Raw genomic sequence first — 24,473 nt, forward strand, 5'->3', positions numbered from 1 at the left:
CACATGTACCGGACGACAGGCTGTGTGAAAAGATTTACCTTTATGACACTTTTCTATTTCTCCAGCAGTCAGAAAATAGCCTTTGACTAACATTGTTAGAAATTTTACTGCATTTATGAGTTTCTTGATACAGTCAGGGGCCACAATTTGGTCTTTAGAAGGTTTTTCAGATCTTCCTTCTCAGTGTGTGTGTGTGTGTGTGTGTGTGTGTGTGTGTGTGTTGCAGAGAGGTTTCTTCATGAGACCTGCCTTCAAGCTCAGTGACTATGCATTGTGTTGAGGGTGGAGTGAGTGACCATTTTAAAAGCAGAACAGGAGAGGATCATTTGAACTGCTAACTGCTCCTCAGGACATTTCTGAAGATTAAAAGGTATGTGTTACAATTATATTTATAATTATTATGCCTGGATAATGATACAAATATATTTTATAGGAGGAAACTTAGGAGGTCTTTTCTATTCTCATTTCTATTCTGTATGTTTTTTTTTTTGTTTTTTTTTAACTGCTTGGAGAGTTTCTCTTCTTTTTTTCTCCTGGGGGAAAAATAACATTTTGCTTAGGCGTTAAATTAAATTATATGTTGATTAAATTAGTCGCAGTTGTCAGTGTAAACAGGAACATTGTGTATGTGCTCCGTTAGGGTGTTTTCCCCTCCCATAAAAAAAAATAAATACGTTCACTTGCTATTATAAATCAACAAATCGTAAAGAAGAACAGTTTTAAGAGTTAATAAAAGTTAAAGAACATTTCAGCCGAGTTTTGTGGTCTTGGTGAGGAATGGTGGGGCTTTTCCGGAGGTACAACAAAAACACAAAGATTGTTCTAAGATGGAGGAACTAGTCTACTTTTTTAACCCTTAATAGCGTTATTATAGACTTTAAAGTGACACGAATGGAGTATAAACGCTGGATAATCATATGGATAATGGTTTATATCATGGTAATGATACACGTATGACACCATATGTTGAGTTCAGCGTTACAAATATGGAAAACACACAACTGTATACAACGGATTTGACGGGCGAAAGAGTTAAATACACGTGTTCACTGAAACGTGATCTTTTTTTTTTTCACGGAAATTTACGGGAATTCAACATAAAATTAGTGAAAATAAACGTTTTAAAGAGCCGTCAACTTGTTTCCCGGGTCACCTTGAGATCTGTAGTTTGTACACTGATTCAGGAGTTGATGCGGTTTTTTTCATCGTGTTTACACTCAACAGTTAATTCGGTGTATTCTTATTTAAAAAAAAAACTTGAATTTAGGTGTTAATTTGATTGGTTTAGCTTTCTACAAGGATTTTACTTTGAGGGGTTAAAAAAAAAATCATATGGGATAAGTGTTACCTCCTTACATTTGTCCGTTTAATAAATCGGTTTATTATCTATCAAAATATTATAACAATATTAATATTTACCACTATTTTCTTTTATTCTATGCCAGTTTCCAATGAATATCCCAAACCAACAGGTACAGGAAGTAGGTCATGTGACTTGTCATGTTTCATCATACACTTTGTTCACAATTGCAACATCATATCACATTGTCTACTGTCTGTTTTTTTTAAACGATTATTAGGACACGTTCGTACGGAAAAGCAAACTTGCGCTTTGTTTTTTTTAATCCCATTGCCATCAGATACTTAGGTGAGCTCAGGTATGTTAGGCGTGTTGTAAACATAGGTGTGTTTAGAGTTTTATTATTTGTTTACTGTGGATATGGCGTCTTCATTCCCTAAACCCGAATGCCCTGCCCCACTTTGAAGGCCCGTTATGGTTTTTGTTATACTAGTATAGAGGTTTTCCCCTTTATTCATACTCCAAAGGTCTTTTCTGGTTAAAGCAAAATGGGATCATTCATGAGGATCGGGTGATGTTCATTAAGCAGGGTGTAACATAGTGGGATTTGGGTTAATTCATTTAGCAGGTGCTGTTAATTCAAAGTGGCTTACAACTGAAACAAAATCCAGTCCAAACAGTTCAGGATTAAGGCTTGCTTTAAAGCCAGATAGTGGATCTCTTACTCTTTTTTAAAATTTGAGCTCACAGACTTTTGTTTATGAGTACAAAACATAAACTACTAGGTTGGTTAGGTCGTTTGTTAGTACACAGAATTCACAAGTAAAGTCCATGCAATGAAATAAAGTGCAACTAATTGTAGACCTCACAGTATAATTACATGGAAGCAGTTGACACATCTGATGTGTTGTTTTGTTTATTTTCAGAATCCAAATAAAAGCACAATGGAGGGAGCAATGAAATGTGTGAAGTTCCTGTTTTTTTTCTTCAACTTTATCTTCTGGGTAAGTCTTCAGTCTTTTTGTTTTGGATGAAACTTGAAGTCACTAGTCATCGCAACTTGATTGAACATTTGTGTGGTTGTAATAAGATTGTGAAATATTTATAGATTCATGTCTGGGAATCATTTTTTGGGTTGCAATGTCAGTGAAAATGTTGACACACACACACACACACACACACACACACACACACACACACACACACACACACACACACACACAGTTCCGTTTAAGTTTGCCAACACCCATATGTTTATCAGGAAAGAATGATTGCCATTAGATATCTTGAACTAGTGGGTAAAATAGTACTCTGCTAGTAATTACTGGTTCCTGGAAGAATACTTTGAAGACACAGACATTTTTTTAATTCGTCTAGACATATTTAAATTGAAGATATATAAGTTGAATGAATGTGAATCAATTTTTACACAGTTGTTGAGGTAACTAATGAGTGGTGTTTTTTTTTGTTTGTGAAAATGTTTAGCAAGATTTCACTTCTGTGTCTAATCTTGAAAGAGCTGGTTAGATAGTTGCAGTCAGACACTATTTCAATCATTTCAATTGGTTATGATTTAAGTAGTATTTCATGTATGAGTTTTACTGTCATGTGATTCACTTATTCATATTTTGGAGAAGTTGGAGTTTGTTTACCGTGAGCCTTTGAGACATGCATTTTGGATGCTAAACAGGCCTCGATCAGGTTGTTCCTAATGCAGAAGGAATTTCAAATACAATTTCTAGGCTAGACAATGCATCATTGCTTTCTAACAAGTGTTAAATGCTGTTTCTTTGCAAAAGTCAAGAATAACACAAGTATTGTCTATTAAAAATAGCATTAGTTTGTTTACGCCGTGGTTATTTAGAGGCGGAAAAAAAATTAAAATGTTCTTCTTGTAAATGTAATGGTATTAAGAGCAATAACCACAATTATGTATAGAGAATAAAATATTTCATATTTAACAGACATCATCCATTTTCTGGTCTACAGCATACAGCTCTGAGAGGCAGCAATGTAAAAATCCCATGCTGTTGAGTTAAATGTCCATGTTTATCATACAATGTGATAATTCTACCTTTGATTAAGTCCATATCTTATTTAATTTCATCTAATCTGTAGATGTAGGTAAACTTGGTAACTAGTTCGATAATAAAATCATGAATCATGGCTTCATTAACTTAATTGAAATCTGCTAAACAAACACAAACATGTTTTCCTGGTCATTATGGCTCAATGAGTTTGCTTAATATTGGCTTGTAAATGGAGCCACAATGTAATCTATGTGGGTTATTGTTAAAGCAGGTCAGCTCGCTAATCTCCTGTATGAGAATTAATTGAAAGTGTTGAAACTTCCTTCCCTCTGGCTAAAACAGTATCTAAATTTAGTATATCAAAGCCTTCCTAGGCGTGTATATACTACAGAAATAAGTGGGGTTTGGAAGTTACCTTGGTTGCAAATGAACTTTTCCTCAGAAGAGTAATGCTTCTATTATTATAATGGTCATTTGTATAAGAGCTAGTCAGCTGACAAACACGTAGTGGAACAAACGTATAAGCGCCCACTCATGATCAAACAGAGGCTTGCATTTCCTTTGGTGTTTGTGGTGTCATGATATATTTTCAGAAAATCCTTGTTATGAAATTTTCACTATTTTAAAAAGTGCCTGTCTTAGTTTCTAGTGTCAGATTGATTTGTATTAACTATGAAATGTATCCAGCCCAGTATTCTTTATGCCATACACTTTAACAGTCCTCATTTCTACTATTGGACACGTATTATTTCTGTCTTTTGAATTGAAAAGGGAGGTGAAAAGCTACTGAACGATTTTACGATTTCCCCCCTGCGGCATTAGCGATTGTGAGTAAGCGAGAGCGTGAGGCAACCATGTGACGAAGTTTCCTAAGGTGACGGCATCATGTGAGTGTGTCATGTGAGGGTTTTTCCACTCTTTGTAATCCGTAATGCTGTATCCAGCGAAAAAAAAAAAAAAAAAACATGGAAAAATGGAAAACCCTACAGCTTTTTAGGAAGCTGTGGAAAGCTGAGAGGGCTGACTTGCAACAGATTTGCCTCCATCTGCCACCTACTGTCATTAATTCAACACTTAAATATTTACACTGGTGTTGCTGTGTGTGCCCACAGATGAGGATGTGAGGAATGGCAGTACACTGTGTTTTTTTTTCTCTTTGAATTCACATGTCAAGGTTAATGTAACATTAACTGTAAATATGGTGGATCTGAATATAAGGTGTTCTGTAGTAGTTTACAAATTAATTGCTATATCTCAGCCCCAGGGTGTGACTAGGCATGATATATATATATATATATATATATATATATATATATAGACACACAAGGCAGTGTGTGTTTGTGTGTGTGACTGTGGTGAGTGTATCACAAGCCTTAGCATTTTGCAACCAAACCACAGTGAAATTCTTATAAAACATCGATGAACTTCCTATCACATCACATCAACTCGGAGAAACATGTGTTACTATTGAAAGGAACAGTGAAAGGAGTCTCCAGCGTCAGGCGGTTTCTGCCGTACAAAAGTTTTCAGGGCTTTCTGGTGCTTTTGCATTCTGTCTGTGAGCAACAAATGTAGAATTGTTCTGACAAAGTTGGTGAGGAAATGACTATGTAGCAGCCATCACCTAAGTGTGAAGAGGAAGGAACTTGTTTTACATACATTCTGTTTTTGATAAGTGTAAAAGCTGTATATGAATAAAATCTAATAAAAAATAGATGTGAAAAATTAGTAAGTAAGTAAATATAAAGAAGAAAAAAATACAATATTTATACATTATTTTCTTAACACATATCTATCTATCTATCTACTATCTATCTATCTATCTATCTATCTATCTATCTATCTATCTATCTATCTATCTATCTATCTATCTATCTATCTATCTATCTATCTATCTGTGCTGTCAATTGATTTAATTTTTTTAATCGTGATTAATCGCATGATTGTTAGGAGTTAACTTGTGATTAATCACAACTTAATCGCACATTTTTATCTGTTCTAAATGTACCATGAATTAATAGTTTTTTTTAAGTTTTTAAACATGGCCATAGACAAATATGGGTGATTTATTCAAATGTATGTTCATTATTAGTGAATCCAAACTCAACATAGAGCATGAAGACAAAATAATCTTGTAATTGTTGTGTTTTAAATTATGTAAATCATCAGGACACCAAACGGAACTTTTGCTGTTTCCACACGGACGGTTTTAATTGCCGGATGTTTGCACCATGGCAGATTTTTCGTGCTTGAATTGAGATTGAATTGGGGCATCATTAAAAACTTTTCTGTGGAGTTTTTGTTTTTAAATCTTAGTAAAGAAAGTGTTGCAGGTTTTAATTTCAACTCTTTTAAATGTATTAATATTTTTAATAAAAACAGAAATGCACGCTGCATTAATTGGGTGTTAATAACATTTGTGAATTTGCTTTAACGATTTCATTTTGACTATATACTGTATATATAATCAGTATTTACCAAATTATGTATCATATTACACTCCCTTTCTTCCTAATAGTTTTATCTGTTTAACTGCGAGTCTAGTTTATATATACATACTCCTAAGGTGTGTATTTCACAGCCGTCTAGATGTCCTGTGTTTGTGCCAAGGCGTGTCAGGCAGAGCTTTCCTGATTACCTCCAGTGTATTTACATGGCCGTGATGCCCTTCTGAAACACAACCCCTTTAGCAAATACAGATATTAGGAAAGTTATACCAAAAAAAAAAAAATACACTTGACATTTTCAAGGCCTCCGGATATAATGTGGTTTTAAAAGCACGCGAGGTCCATATGTAACACGTCATACATGGATATATACATTTCACAACGCGACCATGTGACCATGTAAGTATTAAGTATTCTCAAACTTGAGAAATGTGAGAAGGTGCAGAAGAACTGGTATCAATTAAACACATTGTGTCATTAGGTAAATAATATGGAGTTGTGTGAAAATAAATGACTCATGGCATAATAATGTAAACAAAATAATAATACAAAGTGTAAATGTTTACGTAAAGCTTTAATTAGAATCGAATCGAATCGAATAGAGTAGAGTAGAGTAGCCTTTATTTGTCACATATCATTACAGCAGAGTGAAATTCTTTCTTCACATATCCCAGATTGCTTAGAAGCTGGAGTCAGAGTGTAGGATCAGCCATGATACAGTGTCCCTGGAGCACAGATGGTTAAGGGCCTTGCTCAAGGGCCCAAGAGTGGCAGCTTGGTGATACTGGGGCTTAAATCCCTGACCTCCCGATCAGTAACCCAGAGCCTTAACCACTCCCTCGAAAATGATTTGTATGTGTCGGTTGGTCATGTGGTTATGAGAAAGTTTCCTGTTTAATGATAAAACAGGACTGTCTGTTTTACTGCCTGCAGGAGATTATAAAAGCTCATGGCAATGGTGCTAGACATTAATCAGCGATGTGAGATTAATGATGATCTACATTAAACTTTCACCAAGGAGCACTGAAAACATGACCTAAGTCTAACCAGGGACAGCCAGTTAGGTATACTTTGTTATATATTTCATTTGTTAGGAATTTAAATCTTCATAAATATCTGATCATATAGAAACACAGTTTGGTGAGAAGAAAGTAGAGTTTTCTTTTGGAATAGAATATTTTCATTGTCACTTTATTGAAACTGGGATGGCAACTTCCTTCCTAGATGTCAACTATAATATCAAATATAATCCAAGAAAAAAAAATAAAAAAGAATAAAAATAATTTTTGATCCCACAGGGAAATTTTTGGGTTGCAGTTGCTCACATTAAAATTAAAGTAAAGTATTAGGTACAGATCAAAGTAAAATAAAATCTAAGAAATGTATAATAATCTATATATTAAGTATAGATGCTGAACATTGAATAAATGTCCAATCTTATTGAAGATATATTGTATAAAATTTGTATCAGCACTAAAACAGATGGCAGAATATAGAAGATATAGAATATGTAATACAAGTTATAACACATGTAACTATGATGATGATTATTATTATTGCACATAATTGCTCAAGATATTAAGATTATATAAGTGATACATTTTCATGTCACACTTATATATCACTATATTTATATCGTGGACCAGCTGCTTAACACTCATAAGAATTAATTATGTAGTTTGTTGGCCACAGGCAGAAATATATCTCTGTAGTGAATCTTCAATTTTTGAGTCTGAACGTTTTATGTAGTGGGTAGAAAGAGTTGGAATGTACTTTGGACAGCAATCTCTTTCCGGACACTATCGTCTGAGAGTCCAACTTCTCCCCAACAACATCGCTGCCTTTGCAGATCATTGAGTCTTTTAAGAATACAGCAATCAATACCATCGACCGGGGGTAAACAGCAGACAGGGGTTTTGGTTTAATCGCACAGCAAAATTTCAGGTAGCGATTTAATCATTAAAACCCGTCTCTTTGGTCACGTCTGCTTCTGCTAGGGGTGTGGCAGATCCTACATAACACCCAATGAAAGGAACCAGCACCTGCAAGCAAGACGACAGGGAGACACAAGGAAAAAATAGCAAACAAACATATACATGCTTTTGTGGCATGTAACAGTAACATTAATTATATTCTTACAATTGCACCAGTCGAAGGGTATCGGGTGAACGGGCAGTTCTCGAAGTTGATTGTTGAAAGCAGGAATGATGGGTAGCCAGTAGGATCTAAGTGACTTTGACATGTTCTAAGCTGTGTTGGCTAGACAAAGCATCAGGTCATCTGGGGTATTCCCATTCTGCCAAGCTTAGTATCTACCAAAAGTGGACCAAGGAAGAACAAGCAGTGAAACCAGTGAAAGGGTCAGTGGGCAACCAAAGCTTGGAGTCCTGCCTGGGGAGCGAAGGCTAGTCTGTGTTGTCAGAGATATCATGCTTAACTGTGGTCTAAACGAAAGCACCTACAATAAGCATATGAGCAGAACTGGAGCGACAGAGCAACGTGGCTTGGTCTGATGAATCACTTTTTTTTTTGTTTTACATCATGTGGATGACTGTGTATGTTGTGTGCTTAAGGAAGAGATGGCACCAGGATGCACTATTGGAAGGCAAACTGAGCAGTCAAAGGCTACATCTACACTAATCCAGATAGATTTGAAAACAGCATTAAAAAAACAAACAAAAAAAAGGCTCCATGTCCACACTTTTGTTGTAATCGTTTCCTAAAAATTGCTCATCCACACTGAAACTTCTGGAAACGTGCGTCATTTCTGCTTGGTCTTTATTTACTTTCTGGCTCTTTAAAAAATGTTGACATAGCAATAAATAAAAATGCGACATCGTATTCAAAAGCCTCTGTTTAACACTTTGGAGAGTGTTTTCAACCAAAACAGAGAGAAAAATATGCATTTTCAAACCAATACTTATGTGTGGACATGGCCTGATGCTCTGGGCAATGTTCTGCTGGGAAACCTTGGGTCTTAGCATTTGTTTATATGGTTACTTTAACACCTAAACTACCTAAACATTGTTGCTGACAAAGTACACCTCTTCATGGTAATCTTCTAACAGCAATGGACTCTTCCAGCAGTATGATGATCCCTGACGCCTTGAAAACTTTGTTGAGTGGTTCGACGATCATGACTAATAGTTCAAGGTGTTGACTCGTCTTGGTGCCAGACACCTTAAGCACACCTTCAGAGATTTTGTAGATTCCATGCCTTGACTGGCCGGAGCTGCTACACAGTATTATAAAAGATGTATATTGCAATTTGTTACTTTTCTCCTTTGCTTATGATACGGGTTTGCTAAGCAACTGTATTGTTCCTTATACACCGCCAGCATAAATGTCCTTTTACTCGGTTCCTCATTTTTGCACATATTTGTTTTGTATTGTTTGTTTCACACGCACTGTACATCTCTTTCGAAAGTATTGGAACGGCAAGGCTAAATCTTTTTTTTTTCCTGTACACTAAAACCAATTGGGTTTGCGCTCAATAGGTGAACATCAAGTCAAGTAGGCTTTGGTAGTCACTTCAGCTATGCAGAGTACAGTGCAAAGTGAAATGAAACAATGTTCTCCTCAGACCAGAGCTACACAAACCTGATAGACAGAGTCACACTGCAGCATCGACCAGTACAATAGGTTAATGGTAGTGCAAATGATTTGCCTGTATAATAAATACTGTACACTAAATGTTTTGTCAGCAATTTGGTAGCAAACAGTTAACAAGTTTGTTCTGTGTGTGTCTCAGTCAAATGACTTGGGGGAAAAATAGTTTCACAGTCCACGAGTCGATTGTTTGGAATTTGCATCTTGATGTGAGAAAGAGATTAGAATTTGAGACATTTTGTTTGAACGCACACATTTTTCATGGGAACATGTGACTTACATGTGACTCTTCATGGAGTCGTTTGCTGCTCACATGATACCGTCGAAGCGCTTGAATTTCTGCGTTCTGATGTTTTCTTCTCTCGGTTTCTCTGTCTAGTTGTGCGGCCTGGCTCTCATCATAGTGGGCGTTTTGGCAAAGACGGCACTCAACAACATCCCCGGGATTGAGCAGGTGGCCAACACTGCGTCCCCCATTGTGATCATCGTGGTAGGAGCCGTGATCTTCTTCATCGCTTTCTTTGGCTGCTGTGGAGCGTGGAAAGACAACTACTGCATGGTCACTACGGTAAGGCGGTGTGCACGGCAAGGGAAGCTGAGAAATTTTTTCTAATCTGAGAGACCTGAATCATTTATTAATATGAAGACTTGGATTATTATTCCTTATTACAGTAGAGTAATCCCACACTTTACCGCAGTTGATCGTGGAATCGCCTTTGCCACATAACTACTGTAATTTCCAGACTATTAAGCGCACCCTTATATAAGCCGCACCCACTGAATTTGACAAAGATTTTTATTTTGAACATAAATAAGCCATTGAAACTAATGAACTTTACACAGGCTATAATGAAAGACAGTGTCTGTTACACGGCTTGTATCTAAACAGTGGCCTACCAAGAAAGTCATTGTTCACTGTCTTCCTCCTTCCTTTCACAACAATTTCTCTCGAGAGTTTTTCTTTTGGCATCGTCGTGCATTTAAAAATCACCATCTGTGAATCTTTTCTCCCGATGCCGTGCAGCTCAGAACACAGGTGAAATGCGTTTTTTTATGCCCGGTTGTTTTCAGCGTGACGAATGATTCGCATTTCCTGTAGACAGTCCGAGTGAGCGGCAGGTCAAACGTCAGAGGAACATCATCCATATTTATGATGTGGTGCGGCCCGATTCAGTGGGAGCGCATCTGATTTAATATAAAGAGTTTCATTGGTTCACCTGAACCCGTTCTGCAATTTCATTGGTCTAATATTATGGGGCTCCATTTTTTGGCTTGAAGATTGTGAAACCGGGAAACACCCAGGAAAAATCCATACATTAGCCGCTTTGTTGTTTAAGCCGCGGGGTCAAAGCGTGAGAAAAAAGTAAGCGGGTTATAGTCCGAAAAATACGGTAATTTGTTTGACTGATTTTCCCAGTCTCTCGCGGATACCACAATAGACCAAAAAACTTGTTTTTAATAGAGTTTTATATTATTGAAATAATTAAATTTATTAATAAAAATATCAATATTAATTATAAAATAATGTAAAATGTTAATACAGTACAGTACCGTATACGTAAAATAGCATTTTTGGGGTAATTATTTTTAAATATTATTATTACTATTATTATTATAACTGAAATTGTGAAAGCTGAAATAACCTATTAGAATATAGATGCTTGATTATTAAAAATTGTTTTTAAACTACTTAAAATTTTTTTGGGATGTTAATAAAACGTTTAAAAATTTAACAAAATAACGTTATGTTTAAAAATTTAACAAAATAAAGTACGTTTAAAAATTTATCAATACTTTTTCTGTAATATTCTATTTTAATATCTCGTATGATTTTGTCTGATTTTTCTTTAACATAACTGTTTTTTTTAGACTGAAATGAGCCACAGTAAAATCGAATTGCGTGTCGTGCTTCTGTTTTTTCCAGCGTAAGTTTCCAGTAGAACTCGAATCCCAAACGAACAAGTCCGACCAGATACTTGTTTAGATTTGTGTTGATCTGTAAACAGAGATGATGCAGTTTATTCCTGGGTACTTCTCTGTGTTGTGACACATAACTGCACACTGATCCTCCTGTTTTTTTTTCTCTCAGTTTGCCGTCCTGCTCTCCATCATCATCATCGTTGAAATTGGAATAGCCATTGCTGCATATGTCTACAGAAACAAGGTGAGATTGTACGTTTGTTTTGGTCAAATCGAGAAATAAACTGCATTATAACTAAACAGAAATAAAAATGGTCATGTATTTTTCTCATTTGCCAAGAATTCGCCTATTATTTATTTTTACATTTTAACGAATCCTTGGCATGATGTTGCATTTCGTGAAGGCTCTTGTTTCTTCATGCAGCTGGAGAATCTGGTGGAAAAGGGCATTAAGGAAGCGATCCAAGAGTACAACAAAAATCCGGATATTAAGAAAGAACTGGACAATTCTCAGAAACAGGTTTGTCTTTCACATCATCTATGAAGTGCTCATCAAAGCTATGAGCTTTGACTGGCATTCATTAATTTTTTTTTTTATAAACGGTGCTGCTTGATTCTGATTGGTCAGAAGGTGTTGAATACTATTGTCATAGCAGCTGTAGCTGGAAGATAATTATGCACCCACAACGTAACAACTGCGTGTAGCTTTAATTTCCACTGAAGGGAAAGTTTTTAGGTTTTGGGAATTTTGTAAATGTTTTTGTTAAATGGAAAACAGTCCAGGGTTCATGCAGTTACTGGAAAAGAATCAACCTGACAGTGGGAAGGATTGCGGTAGCTTAGTGGTTAAAGCATTGGACTTTGGCTCGGAAGGTCTTGAGTTCAAATCCCAGCTACAATAAGCTGCCAATTTTGGGCCCTTGAGCAAGGCCCTTAACCTTATATCTGCTCAGATGTATGAATGAGGTAAAAGTAAGTCACTCTGGATAAGGGCGTCTGCCGAATGCTATAAAGTCTTTCTCATATTTATTCTGTTATTCCTTATATAGAAAAATATATATATTTCTGTCATCTTAAAGGCATCCTGTCTTGTGTGTAGTTTAAATGCTGCGGAGCAGTGAATTCTACCGACTGGGCGAACATTATGCCTAACAACTCCGTCCCTGATTCCTGCTGCAAGAATGTCACAAAGGGCTGTGGAGTTAATGCCATGTTTAACTCTAACAAGATCTACACAGAGGTAAGCCGGAGGGGGAGAAGCACTGTGCTCTGGAGAGGCATTTCAGACCACCGTGCAAAAACAAACAAAATGGAAAAAAAATGCTAACTCGATCAATTCAAACATAATCCTGTAATGACGATGACGCCGACTTGTTGCTCTCGTTGCAGGGTTGTGCAAAGGCTGTGGAGGCTTTACTCAAACAAAACATTCTGTGGGTCGGAATAGCGGCGCTCGTCATCGCGTTCATCGAGGTAACACACAGTTTTTTTTTGTTCACTGCCAGTCGATCATACAGATTATTCCGGAATACTCCATTCGTCACCTCTTCTCACCTCTCTGGTTCTCGTTCGTGTTTGCTTTAGATCTTGGGTGTCGTGTTCGCCTGTACGCTGATGAAGGGGATCCGCAGCGGCTACGAAGTCATGTGATCACGTTTGTAAAGCTTCAGCAAATTCACTTTCACACTGCAGTTAAACACTTCGGATTTGTAAATGGATTCCTGCAAGGCCTGATGTTCTACACAGACAAATCTTTTTCTCTATATACAGATACGAACATTTCAATCTTTCACTGGTATTTTTTCATCACAGATGTTGAGTTTATTTTCTGTCTGGTCTTATCTCATATATTTGTACTTTAGAATTCTTCACCGACTTCATCTTGTAGAGATAAAGATTGTACTTTTTTACTCTCAATTTTCTTGTATTTTAGTATCAACATTTTAAAGTAAAAATACTTAAATCTAAATTTTAAAACAAATAATAAACTTTTACAGTTTCCCCCAACATCGGTGTCTGACGTTTTTTTGGCTCGTTTTTTGTTCAGATTTCCAAAAAAAAAATCAAGAAATTCAGCATTGTGCATTTGGAAATAGGAAGAGAATTAGATTAGATATGTGCACTTCCAGGCTAAAAAGCTCAACAGAGGGGGAAAAAAATCAGAGGCTTTCAATGATAATATCAACAAATTGTTGGTCGGGAAATGAGCAACAATGAAAAAAAAAAGCATGTTAGTATGTTATGGGGTTTCAATTTGACATTGTGTAGCCTTTGTGGGCAAACCCGAAGCCTGCTTTTTATAGAAAGATGAAGAGGTGTTGAAAGTATTTTCGAACGTAGCCGTGTGTGGAATTTTGCAAGAAGACTGTAGAAGTGAGTTTCTCTGTTCTTAGCTTCTCCTCATGCAGTTACAAAGTGAAGGAGTAGATGAGGAAATAGTGGCACAGGAGGGTTTCAGGAGTAGATTTTTTCATTCTTCTCCAACCAATGATTTGTTGTAAAGCTTTATATTTTATTGTTCTTTTGCCCAGGAGTGTAAACAGCCAGTCAAAATTGTCTGACAGAAACGCTGTCTGATATCCACTGTAAAACTGGTGGCAATGTACACAATAAAATAGCTTAACAAAATAGTTCATTGAACAGCACACCTCAAAAATGATGGAACTATAATTACTGGACATCAGGTGCCAATAAGATGAGGTTCCTCTTTGAATCTGGTTCTCCTCAAGGTTTCCTACTGTTGCCGTTTCAGTGTTTTTTCCATTGCCACAGTAGCCACCGGCTCGCTCATTAGGGATAAACGTACAATTATAAGGAACAAATTTGTAGGCATTAAAACTTATAAACTCTTTTATACAACTTCATAACGTTTTATCTCTGTAAAGCTGCTTTCAGACAATGTTCGTTGTTTAAAGCGCTATACAAATAAAAATAAATTAAATAAAACGTTTTTTTTTTCTTTTGGAAGTTTCAATCCGATTGAAAGCTTGTGTCATGATCTGAATACTTCTAGGCTCAAACATTCTCCATCTAATCTATGTTAGGTTTAAAGAAAAACAAAAAAAAGTGCAACGTTCATCGAAAAAATAAAAAACGTACAAAGCTCATAGATAAACAGCCGAGACAAGTCTAATCTGGAATTGATTTAAAAGGATAGTGTGCACAGTGAAGGTGAATGATCAATGAAGCCGTATTTAGCTTTTTAAATAAAAAAATTATAATAATCTGAGCACACAATAAATACATTATTATTTTTGTAGCAAGTAACTTTGTGAAAGCACTAATAAAAAATCTAATATAATCTAAACGAACTCATATTCCACAGGTTTTATTCAGCAGTGCACTGCATATGATTAAATTAGTATATCAATGTCAATTAATATGAAGTACAAATAATAAATGACTTATAAATACATTGTGGTGTATAATTATACTGATATATAAGAAAATTAAACACTACACCACAAAAGTATTTTATGGTGTTGCTTCATGTTCATTTCAATTATAAATGAAGTTGCATATATTGTTTTATTTTATCTTTATGCTTTTGGCTTCTTGTTTTGAGGACCTGGCAACCCTTAAAAGGTCCTCATGATTCTAATGATGAAATCAGTCAGGCTCCAGAGTACAGATGGATTGTGTGCATGGGAGAAAGTGTATGCAGAGGGGAAAACAAAAAAAAAGCAGCAAAGAACATGCTGAATTGGAAAGAAACACTAATTTGTGGTACAAAAACCACACCAGTCCATGTAAACAGATGGGTTTTTTCTATACACATATTCATGCTCATTAATGGCTGAAAATATTTGTGTTTCTGAGGTACATTCTGTGTTTGTGTGTACGTAAATGTGGCATGTGATTCAATTCCCCCATTTACAGAAGTCTGAAAAGCCCGACTTCCGCTAGCTGTTGTTTCTACCCTACCGCTTTCATCGCGATTCCCTGCCGACCTCTAATCACTTCGCTCATGTAAACAAAAGTCTAAAGATAAGTAAAAGATTGCCATCATTCCCTTTCATATTCACTCAACACTGTAATTGGGAAGCAAGTTTGATCCTGAAGCTGGCCTTGGCACATCGCTGATAACGGTACTCGCTGACTCAATCAGTCTTCCTTCTCCATCAGAGTTTCTGTATACTTTACTGCTGGTCACCGAGGCTGAGAACCCCAGGGATTGGGGTCAGCTGCGTGGTGGGTTTTGTGGGTAGTTCATTGTCAGGAGCATCATGCCATGCAAATACAGCGAGGTCTCGGATTCTGTGAAGAGGAAAATGAGGAAGGAACAGGGTATGTTAGGGAGAAGTCAACAATCATGCAGTTTACCAATGGGAGGTAAGAATGAGGTCAGAAATGCAATGCAATATGTAAAATGTCTCATGACCACGTGGATCATCAGGCGTCTTTCACTTCCTGTGAAAAGAAATTTCAGAAAAAGAAAAAAAGAAAAGGTTCCTGAAAGCCTTCCTCGTCTCAACCCGGGATAAAATCCTTTACTTTACTAGATGGTTCATTTTCCGTTTTAATCAGTTTATGTATATTCACGAAGTCGTGACATTTCTGCATACGGGGAAGTAATCGAGTGGCAAAAAAATAAAAGGTTTACCACACAACCTTCATGGCGGAGAAAACCTCAACCAACAGTGACAACAGTGTTGATAAACCCTGAGGAGTGGGAGCTCAGTGGTTAAGGCTCTGGGTTACTGATCGGAAGGTCAGGGGTTCAAGCCCTGGTATTGGCAAGCTGAGACCTTGAGCAAGGCCCTCAACCCTCTGTGCTCCAGGGGCACCATATCATGGCTGACTCTGTGCTCTGACTCCAGCTTCTGAGCAAAGAACAAATTTCACTGTGCTTTAATGTATATGTGACAAATAAAGGCTATATGATAAAATGATAAAATATAGAAATAATAAGAAGGTGGTGGCTAGAAGGGGTGGTTAAGGACTTCCAAACACAAAAAGGATATGAGTTTAATTCCTCAACACCACCAAAGAGCCACTGCTGGGCTTAAACTAAACTGGTCTTAATAATGGCGTATGGTGGGCTTTACCCTGCGCATTCGTTATTACTGAACGTTTTTTCCCCCTCGCTCTGATGTAAAACGCATCTGCATGGCGCTGCACGGCGAGAGCAAACAAAAGCGAGTGCACCTGCTCCACATCCTGATTTGTTTCCTCTTCAGTGGACTGGCTTTTTGCCAATTTTACTGCGCAAGAGCAAACAAAAATAAGCAAAGAAAGAACGGTTTTAAACATAAAACTTTTCAACATTTTATACAGTGCACAATATTTGAGAACCTTCAGGTTATTAAATAAATAAATACATTTAAAAAGTCATCTAACCTTTAAGATGCACCGAGAACTGAAGCCACTCTGACAGCCAGTCTCGGCTCTGTGCGGGACTCAGAAGCTCCACGTTGAGCCCTCTCATGTAACACGCCTGCAAACAAACACCACATGATCGCACTACTGTGAAGCTCACCCACGTCTAACACTTAAAAAAGCGGTGCGTTCAGTCAGGAATAAACACTTGGGGGTGTGCTGTTACTGGAAAGAAATCAGGGGTGGTTAGGGGGGGATTGATGTGCGTGGAGCAGAGTTCAACATTTTCCAGCACGTCGTAACGTCTTTAATTCCCCTCACGAAATGTCGGTTTATACAAATTTATTATCAATATGATACGTTTTTTTGCTGTTTGGAGTCGCAGCTCTTGTGCAGAATGCCCATGAAACAATTTCTGACTAACAGTATAGCAGCTAGACAGAGTTGTTTATCACACCAGACTCTATTTCCTCTCTCTATGGTAAATAAATGAACAAATAAATCAATTTTACATTAATCGAACTGATACTGAACTGAACATCCGACTTAAAATGTTAGCTCATATTCAAAATAGAAGATTCATGTAGAATCAAAGACGTATCAGAACAAGCCGATTTCTATAGTCCTGCCATTGGAATCACGTCAGAGCCGAGTTTTATCAGCGATGGACGAGTGATGGAAGTTATAGAGAGAAACTCCAGTAAAATAAATGTTACTCCAGTAAAAGTGTCCCTTTAAACTTTCACTTGAGTAAAAGAACAAAAGTATTTGTCTTTAAATGTACTTAAATATCCAAAATACTATGATTTATTATGGCTGTAATGTTCCTCTTATCATTTTTGTCACAGGACAAAAATTACTTAATTAACTGCTTAATTGCTGAGCTAATTAGTTAATCAAATCAGTTTACATGAAAAGACTCTAATATCATTCTATTAATAGATCAGTGCGCTAAGAGTAACATTAATCTTTTAAACAACTCGCAAAAGGTGTTGTGGCGAGTGAGAGTGAGGAGTTTATGATGGATATGTAATCGAGTCACACCTCTTTGAGCTCTGTGTCATCGAGCTGGTGGAGGCCCATGTTGATGATGGCACGGTCCAGGTGCATTAACTCGAGGGCGTGACTATTCAAGCGCTGGCCAATCCAGAAAGCCGGGAGGCGGGGTGTTAGGAAGAGCAACGGGCAAAGGTGCCTCTGAAAGAAGCGATTCACAAGCATGTGATCAGCTCAGACGAGAAGGACGAACTTTGATAGTGATTCAAGCAGTGATCTCAGCATTGCTATATTAAAATATATACACGGACAAAAGTATTAACATGTTTCCAGCCATATGTGCCTTCTGTTCAATCTGTGACCACAAAGTCAGAGCCACACACTTGTATGAAGTTTTAGCATTACTATTTCCTTTGAACTAGAAGACCTGAATGACAAAACACACATCACAAAACGACGTCCATGAAGACACGCTATACAAGGGTTGGAGTGAAAGATCTTGAGTGACCTGCTATAGAGATCTGACATTACATTAGTACCTGACTTACTGAAGCCTCTGTGGCTGAATGAGTATAAATCTTCAAAAAAGTAATGGAACATCTCAGAAGAGTGGAGGTTATTCTAACAGCAAATGGGGACTAACAGTGGAATGAGATGTTCAAAAAGCACATACCAATCTTATGGTCAGTCCACAAACCTTCCATATAGTGTCTCTCAATATATATATATATATATATATATATATACACACATATACATACACATACACATACACACACATACATACACACAATCAAATGATTGCTATGAGCACAAAAAATTTTGAACCGATCGAATGAAGTCATGCAATGCTCTCATGTAAAAAAGACGTTTGTTCTTTATCCGAAACTGTTACGAGCAATGATTCAGTTTAGCCAGAAACCATGTTCATGACTTGCACAGCCTTTTGTTCTCTTCCATAACCATGACATGACATGATACATGCACATCATGCACGTCTAACTGGCTAAAACGTTTCTCAACTAATTCATTAGAAGTCGTCATGTGAATATGGACCATTAGCAGTAATGTTAATTGCTGCCTGCTTAAATACTGTGTATTAACTGTATATTATATTAAATGGCTTATTGAGCAAAAAGACGCTCCAAGCCTTTGCTTTCTACAGCATACAAAAATATTTTCTGTCTTATCTATTATCAGACACACACAGAAAGCTAAAGACAGGTAACTCCACTTATGTATGTTGAGGAGACCATGTCGGACGACGTATGGTCAACATTCTAGACCGTTTTCTTCTACGCCGATTGATTTAGCTTAGTTGTAAGTCGCTCTGGATAAGGGCGCTAGCCAAATGTAATAAATGTAATAAATGTAAATTAAATTTGATTGATATACAGAGTGCAGTCATTGACCAGATGACAGAAGATGAGGACTATGAGATTTGTTTCTTTTAAGGTCTTTTTAGGAATATGTATTTTAATACAAGTACAGATGGTCCCAGAGTTACGATGGTTCGACTTAACGTAGTAGCGTATGCTCCGCCCTCCACTTGCGAACCACGCGGCCACATTTTTTATGTAATTATGTACTGTAGTTTTTAAATTATTAACAACTGACATTCCCCTACCCCATACTGATCTCCATTCTTTAAGACTCCTGCGTAGGCAGGGCCACGTCTCGACAAGCCAAACATCAAACACACACATCAAACAATATCTTACATTTATAATTGCTCAAGCAATTTTTAAAAAAACTTCTGGCTGTTAGTTTTGCTTTAAAGAACTAACCATCTGATCTGCACTCAGCCTTCTGATACCCAGTGGAGGCCCTGAGAATAAAGCTCTCACTGCATGGAGATCAGATACAGCCGGCTGAGCGCCACTCTGGACCTGGAAAATATGATTACTTAATATGATTACATTACTTATTACATCAGAAAGTCTGAATGTGATTAAATATGCTGTGCAGAGGGACTCACTTTCCTGCACAGCTCCGTCAGTCGGCTCTTCAGTTGCTCATGTGTGATGTGCGACGCTGTGGTTTTTAACCCGCTGAGCAGTGGCAGGTGATGCTGCGCTCTCTGAGCGTGATACACTCCCTGAAACTCCAAGAGCTGCTGCGGTGTCCAGAATTGACGGATCAGAAGCTGGCGGGGATAGAGGTACCTGGGGTAGTAGTAGGAGGCGGGGATGAGATGTGTGGCATGAGAGCAGATGGTTATTACGCAATAACGAGAAGAGTATCAAAAAGCTTCGAGACTAGTTTTGTGACATGCGAGCACAAGGCTGCATGCACAGTCACAAGGAGCACCGACCTTTATAAGTCAATGTGCCATAGACCCCATCCTGTGTACATCTGGATCAGTGCAAATGGTGTTATTCTGAACACGTGCATTACCAAGATGAAGATCCAACTCGAAGGTCGCCGTCTTGACACCGTGGCGAACACTAATCTCAACGCTGGGGGCGCTGTATTGCTGTGCAAGGGTGTATTTTGAAGGTGAGTGTGTAAAATATATATAGTACTTTCTTGTAAACAAAGCAAGTCTCGAAACTTTTTGATACCACCGCAAAAGATACACTGGAGTATCAAAATACCAGATCTGCTGTAGTATCAGAGGAACAAAACACTGGGAAAAATAGGATTCTGGAAATATATACACGATATTGCCAAAAGTATTGGGTCACCTGGTCATAAGTACGGTATGTGATTTTTGAGCATCGCATTCCACATTTAGTCGCAATTTACTCTTATAATTCCCTCCACTCTTCTGGGAAGATGTTCCTCCAGATTTTGGGGTGTGCTTATGGATATTTGTGTTCATCAGCCACAAGGGTGTTATGAAAGGCAGGTACTGATGTAGGTGAGGAGACCTGGGGTGCAGTCAGCGTTCACATTCATCCCAAAGGTGTCCAGTAGGGATGAGATCAGAGCTCTATAGCAGCAAGATCTTCCTCTCCAAAGCATGTAAACCAGATCTTCAAGGAGCTCACTTTGTGCACAGGGGCATCGCCATGCTGGAGCAGGTTTTGGGTTTCCAAGTTTCAAGTGAATGCAAAATGTTATTGTGGCGCATCTAAAGACACAATTAAGCGCCTCCAGATTTGTGGTAACAGTTTGAAAAAGAACCACAAATAGCAGGAAAGGGCAGGTGTCCCAATACTTTTGTCAACATAGTGTAGAAATATAAAATGCGCAAATACGAATTAGGATTTTCTTAACTGTCAATTGGATCGCGTGTAATATGCTGCCATACAAAAATATATTTTTTTTTAAAAAAGGATTTGAGAAAGTTCAAAGTTCCTTTGGTTTAAAATAATAAAATAACTGATTAATAATGACAGTGGGGCATAAATTTTATTCAGTACTCACATTAAAACGAACACCAGGTAGTTGGCAAAAGGAGGAATGGAGATGATCACCAGAGGGACGGCTTTGATCATGTCTCTGTGAAACTGTCAGAAGAAACGTAGTATTTAGGTCACATATTAACGCAAAGAATCTTCATCGAATGCCGCCTCAATTTCAGTCACAAGTGAAGACTAATGAATTTTCCTGAGAGAAATAAATACTAAGAATTTTTTTATGTGTTGTATTCACTCAAGGTTCTATTATACCATGTTAAATTCAAGCTGAACTTTTGACTTGAATGGCGACATCTGGTTGGTCCAAACTTCATATGCAGATGTTCTTATGAAAAGTAACAGGCTATGCATTATCGTTTTCTTTCTCTCTTCTTTTCTCATGATCACGTCTTTATAAGAGTACGTTCCAGATGCATCAGGGACTCAAATCTGACACTTGAGAAGGAGGCGGTCAGGTCTGCAACTTTAACGGTGAAGATGATATAGAGACTCTGAATTTCATTGCCAGTCAATTCGAGGGACCGGGACGTCTGCATGAAAGATGCTGTTTGAATGGTTTGCGGCACAGACACAGAGCTCTTTCAGTTTCCGTGAGTCCCTGATCGAAGTAAAAGCGAATGCAATCATCCATGATGCTGCCTCTGGAACACGTTCTTATTCCGAACACACCCGAAAATCACAAGAAAACGATGTTTGTTATGTCAAAATTACAAGAAAACTGGCCAGTGATTGTTTATGATATTTCTATAAATTAACTTATTTTTCTTTTGGTTTCTCCCATTAGGGGGCGCCACGGCGGATCATCCGTCTCCATACCCCCTGTCCTCTACATCTGCCTCTTTCAAACCAACTACCTGCATGTCTTCCCTCACCACATCCATAAACCTCCTCCTTGGTCTTCCTCTTTATCTGCTTCCTGGTGGCTCCATCCTCAGCATTCTCCTACTGATATACCCCATGTCCCTCCTCTGAACATGTCCGAAACATCTCAATCTCACCTCCCTCCCCTTGTCTCCAAAACGTCCTACATGCGCTGTCCCTCAAATAAACTCATTTCTAATCCTGTCCATCGTCGTCACTCCCAACGAAAACATCAACATCTTCAGCTCTGCTACCTCCAGCTCCACCTCCTGTCTTTTACTCAAATTGAACTTAAATTATATTAAATGAAATTTTATTAAATTAACTAATACTGAATAATCTACCTTGTCTTTTGTCCGCTTGCTAAACCAAGAAACAATCTATCTTTTCTATGGTGGATTTGAATATTAGAAAATATATTTATGCGGGTTTTAATTTTATATGCACTTCAATTACAGCAAAGTAAAAAAATTGATTTATCGTCACTATCGCCCTCTAGCGTTCATCCTCATGTACTGAATGCAAAACTTTCAAACACCATTCTGTTCGAATAAAATGAACTGTAACGTAACATGTCCTTTTGAACAGACCCTGTAATCGTGATGTTTGAACCTGAGAACACTATTAGCTGGAAGTGCAAACTGCTGACAGAATGCAAATATTAGTTGACCCAGAGGCTTTTACAACTAACATAATTTGACTATCTCAAGCCTTGTGGTTTCTAGGAACATTTTAGTTAGAATTGTGTATAAAACAATTTCATTGTTTCTCGACATCATTATGACACCATCTATCAGCTGGGATTTCAAATGAAGGCAATTTTTTTTTTGCATTCTCCAGAAAAGAAAATGCAAAAGTATTCTAAGCCTCACAGCAGATTTCTTTGACCCTGGGAGCATGTGATGTGATGGCTGAAATCTGATTGGACAGAAACTCTAACGTAAATGAGCACTGCGAAATAAAGAGTATTGGGAATAATTTAAAATATTCATGGACAGAAATATATGAAGTCAGTAGTTTTGATAGGGTTTACTCCAGCAGAGAAGACCTGGTTGGCTCTAACCACTGATATAAACAAAGGTTCGAATGATCTCACCTGTCTGAGCTTCTCCATTTCACGGTAGGGCAACTTCTTGGGATCGATGTTGTTCTTGATCATCCGAATTCTAATCCTATGCACTTCTAGGGCATCCTCAAATAAGAGTCGAAACCCTTCCAGGAAATAGACAGAAAATCAGAACCGATGCTACTGAATGAATATTATATTATACAAACCAGAAATTATTCGAACCTCACCTCGTATGAATGTGGAATAGAGGACGTAAAACCGAGGGAAGCGTCTCTGAAGGAACCTCTTGTACTTTTCATTTGCCCATTTCAATCCTGAAGCGACGCTTTGGCCGAGGCCGTACCTCGCTTGAGAAGATGAATACTGCCTTATTGGACATAATCTGTAGAAATGGAGATGAGACAGTTGACTAACATGACAGTTTATGATGTTAAAGAATTAGCGTCGTCTCCTGACAGCTTCAGAATCCCTGGATCGATCCGGAGTTAGTTTCTACATGGGGTGCCTGCTGAAGCTTTCTCATGGGTTTCTTTTGGGTTCTACGCATGCATCCCATGCCCTGAAATGGATCTTTAAGTCACATAATCCAAAAGATTATGTGAGTTATGAATGAGAAAACATTTATTGAAGACAAATGATGTTATGACTATGACAAAACTGTTCATGGTCCTATTTGTCTAAATCTGGAGATGAAACTCTAAAGGCAGCCCTAGATGAACTCCAAACTAAGATCCAAAAATCCTCTTAAAGACCTCAAACATCTGAATGAATGGTTTTGCATGGGCATTGCAGCAAAATGCCTTAAAGACAATAATCGTGGCATAGAAATATAACATGTATGTAAAATAACATTTTTCATGCCTCTGTCACCTGGATACCTGTCAGTCCCTGGCCTGGGAATAGTTAATAAACATGCAACATGACTTTTACAGCTTCGACAGCATGAAAGTGACTATTGATCAATTAAAAATGTGTCACCTGAGTTGCGTGGAAGATATTTTAGTCCTGCACAATCCTGCGGTGACCCCCGTGTACCGAATCCCGCATAGAAAAGTCCTCGAAGCACCGCAGCACATCCGCACATAGGACGCCGCCATTTTGAAAGGAAACCCAGCTGTCAACTCAGAGGGGGCGTGGCCTAGAAGGCGGGGCGTGACCTAGATGCGGGGCGTAGCCTAGAGGCGTGGCGTGGTCTAGAGGCGTGGCGTGGCCAACGTGCTCTTATATTAGGCATACCCATGCCCCCTTAACTTCCTCCAATAATAATATAATAAATCAAATATAAATAATATAATAAACGTTATTTCGATTCAGAGCAATGCTTAATTTATATAGAGGAAATTACTTTACAAGGTACAGAGTTATTCATGACATAAAAACAAGTGGTTTTTAATGTGTTATATTGATTTATTCAATTTAGTTTAATTATATTTGATAAAATTATATATTTGGTTAAAAAAATATTTTTGTGTATAATAGTGCACCATATGTAATACAATCAAAAGTCAGTCATTTTCTGAGTCAATCAAATTGCATGAATGAGCAATTTAGAGTACA

At 37.6% G+C, this 24,473-nt stretch overlaps 2 protein-coding genes across 2 annotated transcripts; one reads left to right on the forward strand and one right to left on the reverse strand.

Moving 5' to 3' along the window:
- The first annotated feature begins 215 nt into the window (after nucleotides 1-215).
- LOC124398918 (CD63 antigen-like) lies at nucleotides 216-13,313 on the forward strand. The gene is made up of 8 exons (XM_046869442.1): nucleotides 216-370; nucleotides 2,227-2,304; nucleotides 9,766-9,954; nucleotides 11,476-11,550; nucleotides 11,731-11,826; nucleotides 12,406-12,546; nucleotides 12,696-12,779; nucleotides 12,891-13,313. Exons 2-8 carry the CDS (start codon nucleotides 2,245-2,247, stop codon nucleotides 12,954-12,956), a joined length of 711 nt encoding a protein of 236 aa, XP_046725398.1. The 5' UTR covers nucleotides 216-370; nucleotides 2,227-2,244; the 3' UTR covers nucleotides 12,957-13,313.
- A 484-nt stretch (nucleotides 13,314-13,797) lies between these two features.
- Nucleotides 13,798-24,147, reverse strand: letmd1 (LETM1 domain containing 1). Its single transcript, XM_046869440.1, has 9 exons — nucleotides 23,895-24,147; nucleotides 23,144-23,298; nucleotides 22,944-23,059; nucleotides 20,994-21,076; nucleotides 19,600-19,786; nucleotides 19,409-19,510; nucleotides 17,670-17,822; nucleotides 16,647-16,743; nucleotides 13,798-15,563 (listed from the first exon to the last, which is right to left on the reverse strand). The coding sequence occupies exons 1-9, from the start codon at nucleotides 24,011-24,013 to the stop codon at nucleotides 15,487-15,489; spliced, it is 1,089 nt and encodes a 362-aa protein (XP_046725396.1). The 5' UTR covers nucleotides 24,014-24,147; the 3' UTR covers nucleotides 13,798-15,486.
- Nucleotides 24,148-24,473: the final 326 nt, after the last annotated feature.

The sequence above is a fragment of the Silurus meridionalis genome, chromosome 16 (genome assembly GCF_014805685.1).
Source record: "Silurus meridionalis isolate SWU-2019-XX chromosome 16, ASM1480568v1, whole genome shotgun sequence".
In the NCBI taxonomy this organism is placed as follows: Eukaryota; Metazoa; Chordata; class Actinopteri; order Siluriformes; family Siluridae; genus Silurus; species Silurus meridionalis.

What these genes read in the sequence shown, in the direction of transcription:
- LOC124398918 (XM_046869442.1), top strand. Translation starts at nt 2,245, where the DNA reads ATGGAGGGAGCAATGAAATGTGTGAAGTTCCTGTTTTTTTTCTTCAAC. An exon ending in ACTACTGCATGGTCACTACG is followed by an intron (nt 9,955 to 11,475) that starts GTAAGGCGGTGT and finishes TTTTTCTCTCAG; the next exon opens with TTTGCCGTCCTGCTCTCCAT. An exon ending in CATATGTCTACAGAAACAAG is followed by an intron (nt 11,551 to 11,730) that starts GTGAGATTGTAC and finishes TTCTTCATGCAG; the next exon opens with CTGGAGAATCTGGTGGAAAA.
- letmd1 (XM_046869440.1), bottom strand. Translation starts at nt 24,013, where the DNA reads ATGGCGGCGTCCTATGTGCGGATGTGCTGCGGTGCTTCGAGGACTTTT. An exon ending in CTATTCCACATTCATACGAG is followed by an intron (nt 23,060 to 23,143) that starts GTGAGGTTCGAA and finishes ATTTCCTGGAAG; the next exon opens with GGTTTCGACTCTTATTTGAG. An exon ending in GTTCTCGGTGCATCTTAAAG is followed by an intron (nt 15,564 to 16,646) that starts GTTAGATGACTT and finishes TCCTCTTCACAG; the next exon opens with AATCCGAGACCTCGCTGTAT.